Source organism: Delphinapterus leucas, chromosome 10, assembly GCF_059928025.1.
Source record: "Delphinapterus leucas isolate spDelLeu-1000000601 "Yukka" chromosome 10, BTC_Dleu_Yukka2, whole genome shotgun sequence".
Lineage (NCBI taxonomy): Eukaryota > Metazoa > Chordata > Mammalia > Artiodactyla > Monodontidae > Delphinapterus > Delphinapterus leucas.
Window position 1 is genome coordinate 29,250,467 of NC_143138.1, and position 10,263 is coordinate 29,260,729.

At 42.7% G+C, this 10,263-nt stretch overlaps 1 protein-coding gene across 1 annotated transcript in view; it reads left to right on the forward strand.

Annotated features, from left to right (window-relative positions):
* Positions 1 to 9,889, forward strand: part of TNFRSF21 (TNF receptor superfamily member 21) — a 65,559-nt gene extending 55,670 nt beyond the window's left edge. Inside the window, exons 5-6 of the mRNA XM_022582073.3 lie at positions 6,882 to 7,110; positions 8,453 to 9,889. Coding sequence (XP_022437781.2) covers positions 6,882 to 7,110; positions 8,453 to 8,682 — 459 coding nt within the window. The 3' untranslated portion in view covers positions 8,683 to 9,889. The remainder of the gene's footprint in view (positions 1 to 6,881; positions 7,111 to 8,452) is intronic.
* Positions 9,890 to 10,263: the final 374 nt, after the last annotated feature.

Genomic DNA, 10,263 nt, shown 5'->3' on the forward strand with positions numbered 1-10,263 from the left:
CCTCCATACTGTTCTCCATAGTGGCTGTATCAATTTACATTCCCACCAACAGTGCAAGAGTGTTCCCTCTTCTCCACACCCTTTCCAGCATCTGTTGTTTGTAGATTAATTGATGATGGCCATTCTGACCGGTGTGAGGTGATACCTCATTGTGGTTTTGATTTGCATTCCTCTAATGATTAGTGATGTTGAGCATCTTTTCATGTGTTTGTTGGCAATCTGTATGTCTTAGAAATGTCTGTTTAGGTCTTCCACCCATTTTTGGATTGGGTTGTTTTTTTGATATTGAGCTGCATGAGCTGCTTGTATATTTTGGTGACTAATCCTTTGTCAGTTGCTTCGTTTTCAAATGTCTTCTCCCATTCTGAGGGTTGTCCTTTCGTCTGGTTTATGGTTTCCTTTGCTGTGCAAAAGCTTTTAAGTTTCATTACATAATCTCTCATCTTTATCTCAGGGCAGTCATCCAGCTGAGGTTCAAGATCTGTCACTGAGTTACAGGTCCTTGCAGACTGTATGGGCCAGGGCAGCCCCTTGTGGTCATGTGATGTCTTTGTATTGAGTTTACAGGGTTTGTCAATTTCTGTAACTGCAGTGGGTCCAGACAGGGAAGTGACATGACTCAGCAAAGAGGATTACTTGGAAACTAGACCAGTCTGATCTTGAGTCCTGGCTTCTGTGATCTTGGGCAGGTTACTTAAACCTCTTAAAGCCACAGTTTTCTCATCTGTAAAATGGAGCTAATAAGAGCTACCTTAACATCAAATGGATTCCATATATTTCATGCTGAGTTGTTTAGCAGAGTACTGATGATGGCTTATTTTTTAAAGCCCCTTTTTGTTTACTGGATCTGAGTAACAAGCTGGTCAACTCAGATGGAATAGCAATTAGTTTCCGTTGAATTTAGCAAATGGGTTTTCGAAAACCATGATTAAAGTGACAGAAGTTTTCACAAATGTAACATAAGAATTCTTCCTTCTTTCTAAGTGGTGGATGAGGTCTGGAGGGAAAGTTCAGTAGGAAGGTGATTTTTAATTGTAAGGAGCTTTCTTCTTGAGTCTATCAGACATATCTGGCTACAGAGGGGAGAGAAAAGGATCTTGTGGAATCTGACTGAGTGATACCAGGAACCAAGGGGTTAAGTTGAACCATTTTAGCAGATTGGCAAGGGGCATCAGGGCTGGGTAATTAAGGCTTCATTTCAGGGGATCACTGATGCATCAAAGTTGTTAATTAGTTTTATGAAAACAAATTGTGCAACCACAGGGAGATTGTAATTAGGTAGTAATTGAAAATAACTCAGTGGTAAACCTTAGTTGAGGAACCAGTGGAAGTAACTTGGAAGGAGAAAGGGAGTTGGGGGTCTGTAGGTGGGGAGTGGGGAGAATGAAAGAGCCATAGTGAGACAAACAATAAGAGAATTTGAAGAGAGATGACCTAGAGTAACCTTTTTCTTTTAGAAATGAGGAAACAGATCTGAAAAGGGATGGGGTTTTTCTAAGACCACACAGCTAGTTAGTGGTAGATTTCCTTTCTTCCTTTGCCATGATGTTCCAGGATTGTCATGATTTTGATTTTTAGGAGTTGACTACGAAGATCATGAAACACGCTGAAAAGAAGGCTTCTGGGGCTGGAGTCTTCCACCCCTGCCTGTTTGCAGAGTACGCTCAGGAATGCTGCTCCATCATAGGAGAGAAGCAAAGTAGTCTCAAACTCTTGTTTCACTTGTATACCATCCTCGCCATGACAATGGCTTCAGCATCCATGGCTCCACCATCCCCAGGGCTGGAGAAACATTTCAGCCTTCCACAGTGTGTTATCCTCCGAAAGGCCAGTCAACAGGGAAGTGCATTTTGTTTGATGTTAAAAGAGGAGAGTTATTTTATTCTATTTTAATTTTATATTGGAGTATAGTTGATTTATGATGTTGTGTTAGTTTCAGGTATACAGCAAAGTCATTCAGTTATACATATACATCCATCCATTGCTTTTCAGATTCTTTTCCCATATAGGTTATTACAGAATATTGAGTAGAGTTTCCTGTGCTATATGGTAGGTCCTTGTTGATTATCTATTTTATCTATAGTAGTGTATATTTGTTAAGAGGAGAGTTACTTTTGAGGTTCAGTTTCAGGTTGTGATTTGATTGTGCACCCAAAGCGGGCATGTCAGTTTGGGGAGCTGGTTGAGGGAAGAGTGGACGGTTGCAAGGACACAGCTGGAAATGGCTCTTTCCAGTGCAACCCAGGACAAGTTATATCATTGTTCTCACAGATACTGCTCAAACCTCTGTAGCCCAGAGGCATTCAAGCCCACGAATTTTAATCAATAGCTTGTTTACCTAATTCCTTTGGATGGTTCCTCATACTCAGTGGTTCTGGGAATCCGGAAGGAAAATAGTCAGGTCAGCAATGGAGTTTTAGGTATGACTCAGCTGTCCTGTAAGGTGAACCACTTATCTCTCTTTTCTTATCAGTTTAGACCAATAAATACAGTATCTGGAAGGACAGAGTGTATTTGTATGGAAACTAATCAGGAGGACATTTGGGGCTCATTTGGCCAAAATAAATTTCATGGTCTTGAAGTTCATACAATAGACTCGTACTGATTTGGGTTACTTAGGGAGCTCTCCCCTCAGGATCCCTGCCTTCTCCCCCTTTTTGGTCTGTCTTACTGTCTCACCCTGATTTCTCAAATGAGTCTTCTAAGTTAGCACGGTTACAACATGGCTATAGAGCAAAAAGAACTCTACTTTTCAAGTTTCTCCAAAGGGACTTCAAATATCTGGTGGATCCATTGCCTTCACTGGCCAAGTTTTCCCAGAGGCCTTTCGTTTAAGTCTTAATATTTGCTTCACCACAGTAAGTTGGGAGGAGTGTTGTCCTTTTGTGCCTGTGAATGCTTGAAAAAAGTAAAGAGAGGAGCTCAGCCAAGTAGATGATTTTCCAACTGTCCTGTTCCTTGGCTACCAATATAAATAAGAGCTGTTGTGGCCACATTTTCCAATTAACAGAGGGAAAATATACTTATCAGTGGTAACTGCTTTTAAAAATAACATTTATTGTTTTTCTAATTATAAAAGTTAATATGGCCCTGTAGAGAATTTGGGAAACTTAAAGGAGAAAAAGGAATAAATTCATTTGCTCAGGATCTCTTTTGTGACTATTTTGATAAGTTTATGTTCAAATCTTTTCCAAGAGAATACAACCCGCTTCTGTGGACATCCAGCTTTCTTGTTTAGAGCGTTTGTCTTCTCTTTTAGTATCTGAATCTTATTATAAGTGCTCTTTATTTGCTGTAAACTCAGTACTGAACCATGAACTTTCTGAACTAAGAAAATAAAGAATTAATTTATCCCACACATCCTGAGGCTTCAATTTCTTATTAGAGAAGTCACAGGTAACACAATGCTTGAGTTGCTGCAAAACATTTTTTTTTTTTTTTTTTTTTTTTTTTGCGGTACGCGGGCCTCTCACTGTTGTGGCCTCTCCCGTTGCGGAGCACAGGCCCCAGACGCGCAGGCTCAGCGGCCATGGCTCACGGGCCCAGCCGCTCCGCGGCATGTGGGATCTTCCCAGACCGGGGCATGAACCCGTGTCCCCTGCATCGGCAGGCGGACTCTCAACCACTGCGCCACCAGGGAAGCCCTGCAAAACAATTTTGATGGATATTGTCAATAGTAAGGTAAAGGGAGGAAAGAAGTAAGTTTCTAGGGGCAAATTTTTTTTTCCTGCTAGGAAAAAAATGCAAGTAACTTTAGAGAAATCTGCAATGCAACCAGCTACTGTGTATCCTGTACATAGTGACAGATATCTATACTTGGTAGAGGAATAGATTTTCTAGAAAGATGCTTGTCAAATGGTCTCTGGCTTTAGCTGTGGTTGTGAGCTCCATTGTGGAGCTTCTAAAACCATTCCTAGCGGCATTTTCCCATTCACTTGACTCACTGTTAATGATTGGACAGCATCAATTCAGCATTCTGCCTTCCAAATTATGTTAGAAGTCATGTACTTAATTTCCACTGATAATATCCTTTGGCAAAATTGGGGGGAATATTAAATATTGAAAGTTTTGAACTGAGTTCAGGAAATAGGTGGGTGGATTTCTTAGGCTGTTGGCATGTGATTTGTGGGCAGGAATTTCTTTTTTTAAGCAAGAACAGTGCACTATATTGACTGGCCGGGTCATCCAATGTACTGTCCCTGAGAACCAGAGCGTAGACAAGTGTTCTTTGTCTAATTGAGTGAATAAAAAACATGTTTTGGCATGAATGGCCATGTGCATTTTCAGGGAGGAAGGGCACATGCATGCCAGGGCCTAATGAATTCAAATCTTAAAAACGTATCCATAAAACTTGTCTGTGGATCAGAAGGGGGCTGGTGGGAATGCGTGATATCCAAGCCTTAAGATTGCACTGGAAGCAGAAGCAGGATGTGGGTGGTTGTACAAGGGAAAAATGCTGTTGGAACATTAGATGTGCCGTGTCAGAGGCCTTCAGAATCTGCACAGTTGCAAGAATTTCTCAGGCTGTAAAGCTTGTAAAAGAGGCAGTTGTGCTTTGCTTTGTGCGTTTTACAACTGGTGAACGTCATCCTTTGAAACAAGGGGCAATGTCTTCCTGATTGAGGAGCTTGAAAATGTTTCTCTTGACAAGTGGGAGTCTAGTCATGAGGTTTCTAATGAGCGGTGATTAACAGCTCCGGGAAGAGTGCACATCACTGTCTGCACCCTGCCCGGTGTCATCTGGCACCTGACTCCCAGATTTCCCTCTGTGCCAGAAGAACCAATAAAAATATAAGTCAACCGACTAGGAGATGCCACCAGTGTCTGCCAGATTTCTAGGGTATGGTGTCAAATGACAGGGGCAACTAGAGATGTCCAGCTGGCCTGAGTTGAGCACTGACTTTCTCCCCGGGTTTGTGTGCCGTCTCTGGGCCGTAGTCATTTCACCTGCAAAACGGGGTGATACCACTCATCACTTACGCTCATCTCCACTGTGCACCCTGGTACAAGCCATGATTACACGTCACCTGCCCGCTCGCTGTAGCAGCATCCTAACTAGTCTTCCTGTGTTGATTCTTACCTCCCTAAGATCCAGCCTCCATGCACCAGCCAGAGCGGTCATGATGCTCACTGTCTCCATCTGAAACCATCTTGTTTGCTTGCTTTCTTGTTATCTTCTCTCTGATCCCTGCCCTGGAATGCAAGCTTCACGGTCTCCCCTACATCCTGAAGAGCCTATCCATTGGCTCCAGCGGGGTGGTTCTCCCTTTCTCCTTCCAGCCGCTTTTGCTCTGGTGTTCTCCTGTTCTCATTTCTTTCAAGCAGTTTTATTTACTTCCTGAGCTAGTTTGAAATGTGAATCAGGAAACGGAGGGTTTAGTTTTAGTTCTGCCACTTCCTGGCTGGGTGCCCTAAAGACAGTCACTTACCTTCTCTGGGCCTGTTTCCTTACTTGTAAAGAGAGGGTGTATTTGTTTGCAAGGGCTGCCATAATAAACTACTACAGACTGGGAAGCTTAAACATCAGAAGTGTGTTTTCTCACAATTCTGGAGACTAGAAGTCTGAGGTAAAGGTGTCAGCAGGGTTGATTCTCCTGGGCATGTCGAAGACGGCCATCTTCTCCCTGTGTCTTCAACATGGCTTCCCCTCTGTGTGTCTGTGTCCTAATCTATTCTTATAAGGACATCAGTCATATTGGATGAGGGCCCAGGTGTACCTTAATTACATCTTTAAAGGCCCTATCTCCAAATACAGTCATGTTCTGAGGTACAAGGAGTTATGAGTTCAACATATGAATTTTGGGTGCACATAATTCATCCCGAAACAGAGGGGAATATGCTGGATAATATCTAAGACCATTTCCAGCAGGTACAAAATTATATTTTTGTTGGACATCTTCCTCCTCACTTTCTTGCCCAGTTTCACTCCTGTGAGGTAACAGCTTGGTGCATATGCTTCCTAATTTTTAATGTTCATACATATCCTCTTGTGCATTTTGAAGGGGGTGTGTGTGTGTGTATCTAGCAATAATGTAAGTTATGGACTGTCAAAATGGGAGAATTTATCCACAGAATACTAAATGGAACCCAAAAAAAGCATCCAAGAAGGGCTTTTTTTTTTTTTTTTTGCAGTACGCAGGCCTCTCATTGCTGTGGCCTCTCCCGTTGCGGAGCACAGGCTCTGGACGCGCAGGCTCAGCGGCCATGGCTCACGGGCCCAGCCGCTCCGCGGCATGTGGGATCTTCCCAGCCCGGGGCACGAACCCGTGTCCCCTGCATCGGCAGGCGGACTCTCAACCACTGCGCCACCAGGGAAGCCCCAAGAAGGGCTTTAAATTTCATTTTTTTTCTATCATTTTTTTAATTTAAAAATTATTTCTTTTATTTTAAAAATTGAAGTATAGTTGGTTTAGAATCTTGTGTTCGTTTCTGATGTACGCCAAAGTTATGCAGTTATTCACGTATGTGTATATTCTTTTTCAGATGTTTTCCATTTGGTTTCTATAATTTTTTTTATTTTTTATTTTTTTTTGGCTGCATTGGGTCTTTGTCACTGCGCGCGGGCTTTCTCTAGTTGCGATGAGCCGGGGCTACTCTTTGTTGCGGTGCACGGGCTTCTCATTGCGGTGGTTTCTCTTGTTGCGGAGCATGCGCTCTAGGCACGCGGGCTCAGTAGTTGTGGCTCGTGGGCTGTAGAGCACAGGCTCAGTAGTTTTGGCACACGGGCTTAGTTGCTCCGCGGCACGTGGGATCTTCCCGGACCAGGGCTCGAACCCGTGTCCCCTGCATTGGCAGGCGGATTCTTAACCACTGCGCCACCAGGGAAGCCCCAGTTTCTATAATTTTTGAAGTATATAATTCAAAATTGTTTCTTTCCACAGCTGGAAACTGACAAGCTGGCTCTCCCGAGGAGCCCCAGCCCGCTTAGCACGAGCCCGGTCGCCAGCCCCAACCCGAAACTTGAGAATTCCACGCTTCTGACGGTGGAGCCCTCCCCGCTGGATAAGAACAAGGGCTTCTTCGTGGACGAGTCCGAGCCCCTCCTTCGCTGTGACTCCACGTCCAGCGGCTCCTCGGCGCTGAGCAGGACCGGATCCTTTATAACCAAAGGTACGGATGGTTCAGACCCACATTCATTCTTCAGCCTCCCCTCAAAGAGCCCGTGGCATCTCTCCCTCCATCAGTTCCCCATTCCAGTAGGGGCTGGGTCATCTAAATGACCTGCCCTGGACTCCGAGGTGAGGCTGGTCTGCGCGAAACGACGTCATTAGCCAGTCGGGACCTGCCTAGAAAATCTTTATAGCCCCGACTGTCTGGCCGGGAGCCTGCGTCCAGGAGTATCGGTCACCCTTGATCCTCATGATGCTATCGAGTGTGTGTTTCGGGGAAGGTCCGATAACGTGTAGTCTGGCCGGTTTTTTTGTGTGTGTGTGCAAATTATTTACTAGGCTTGCAGAACCCAGGGATTTAAAGTATAACTTATCTTGAGAGTCTGGAGTAGAGGTTTTAGTGACTGAAATTAAATTTCGCTCTGTTAAGCTTGGTTGCAAATAACAATGTTTTAAACATCATGGGTTGGTACTTTCGGTAAATAATTTGCCACTTGCAGTTTTGAATAGCAGGGTAGGGAATTAGCATGTACACTATACTGATGACAGGTTTTTGTTAGAAATTTCCTAGTTTGGGTAACACCGGTTATATTTTACCGAAAGGGGTATATTTTATGTTGTTTTTTGTATATTTGTAAAATAATTCTATTTCACATATTTATATTTTATACTTTATATATTCATATATCTCTATACTTATATAAAGATTTATATTTTAGTTTATAATTTATGTTACATATTATGTTTTAGAGAATACATTTTATAAATGGTAGTAGAAGTTATAGTTCCTCACTCCATTGTAAGATATGACCCAAGAAGCAATATTTTCTTATTTATGTGCTTTTGCTCTAAGCAGTTTAATTTTAAAATATGACAATGTAATTAGGAAGTCAGATAAGCCGATTATTGACTTGGAATGTTTGAGGGGAAAGGCTGGGCTCATATCTTTGCTTACTAACATGTTACAGATGGGGAAAGTAGTGACGTTTTGTTTTTGTTTTTGTTTTTTTAAAGTTTCTTTAAGTATTTCAGCATTCTCCTGAGTTTTAGGAGAATTTCGGAGACGTCATTTGAGTCTAAGCAAATGTCATGTTCCATCAACAACGCATTCAAGCAGATAAGCAGATCCTTGTCTGATCTCTGTTAGGCACATCTTGTTTGTTATCTTACGTGCAACGTCGGTAAAAACCACTGTGGTGTTTAAAAATGTGCCTGAGCTTCACTCCCTCACCTTGCAGGGTGGGATGGGGACAGCCTGGGGAGAGGGTCGCTGTCACCTTAGCTCTCCTCCGTCCCCCAATACAGTCCCGTTACAGCTGTCCCCTCTCCTCTCCTCCCTGCAGAAAAGAAGGACACAGTGCTGCGACAGGTGCGCCTGGACCCCTGCGACTTGCAGCCTATTTTTGATGACATGCTCCACATCCTGAATCCCGAGGAGCTGCGGGTGATTGAAGAGATTCCTCAGGCCGAGGACAAGCTGGACCGGCTGTTTGAGATCATTGGAGTCAAGAGCCAGGAAGCCAGCCAGACCCTCCTGGACTCTGTTTATAGCCATCTTCCCGACCTGTTGTAGAACACGAGGAATACTGCACTCTGGAAATTACTCAATTTAGTGGCAGGGTGGCGTTTTTATTCTTTTATTTTTTTTTTAATTTTTGTTTTTTGGTGTGTGTGTGTGTGTGTGTGCACGTGCGCGTGTGTGTGTTTAACAGAGTATATGGCCAGTGTTTTGAGTTCATTCTTTCTTTTTAAAAACCCTCCTGGGAAGTTAGCATATAAGCCTTTTCAACTGTTTCAGAATATCCACCACTGAAGTTTTTTTAGGTTCCATATTTTCTCTGTCTTGCCTTCGTATGTATTCTCAAAATTGTTCTGTGCACTTTAAATTCACTTAATGTATCACAAATACAGTGTGGCTTTTCCCACACACTGGATTATGAGGCTCTTAACTTCTTAAAAGTGTCATAGCATCTTGTGAATGCTATAAGCTGTCTTCATGTCTCAACATTCACATCTGCTTTATTATTATTATTATTACTATTTTATTATTTGCCATTTATGAATTTTCTTAAGGGTTCAAGAAACGTAAGACCCCATTGAGTTACTGTAATGCAATTAGATCTTGAAGTATCTTTTTAACATGCCTTGTTGGGTAGTTCATATTTATGGCTGAAACTTGACCACACTGTTGCTGATTGTATGGTTTTCACCTGGACACCGTGTTGAATGCTTGATTACGTGTGCTCCCCTTACGCTATTCTGCTCTGGGCTGGAGACATGAAATCCCCACAAGCCATCGTGACTTGCTATTTGAGTGGCTTGACAACTGGGCCACCAAGGAACTTGAACTTCAACTTTTAGAGATTGAGCTGTCCTGGAACATATTGCTGCACTTTGGAAAGTCACAATTGAAGTGCTGGTGACAAATGACACCTTTTCCAAAGGGAATTTGTCCAGCTTTGCTTTACAAGATGTCTTGTTTTTTATACACACAGAGTCGATAGGTCTGGTCTGCCCTCAAGGCCTCGGTCTTGGTGGGTTTCCTTCATTCAATCACTTTAGTTAAAAATGGCTGCAGCTTTAAGAACTCTTGTCTGATATATTTGCAACTCTGCTCCCATTTATAAACGTGCTCTTTGATGCTTAGTTGCTGAATTCTAATGCAAAGGTGGTGTGGACTCCCTTTGTGTGGGTGGGGTTTGTGGGTAGTGGTGAGGGACTGATATCAGAAAACTGCCTTCAAGTGTACTAATTTATTAATAAATATTAGGTGTTTGTTACTTGAGTAGTTGAGTGTATTTAATCCTTGCCTTGTTCGTGTGCTCATGTTATAATTCTTTGATTAGTCTCTTGGAAAAGTGTATTCTAAAAACCTGAGCGTTTCTAATCTGTGAATCATGCACAGTAGCGAAGGTTTGTGTTTGGAAAAGTACCTAGAGATTCATAGAGAAGGACTTCCAAGCATTGAGGATGAACAAGCATTTCCTAGTTTATTGGGGGTAAATCTGAGGCTCCTGCTTTTGAGATTGTCTCTGCTTTAAGAAATGAGGATTTGGAGGTGGAGAGGTATAAATGCTGACTAGGCTTTGGATTATATTCTTCTTAACTCAGTTCCATCTTGGAAATTAATACTCATGGGCGGGTCTATATAAGT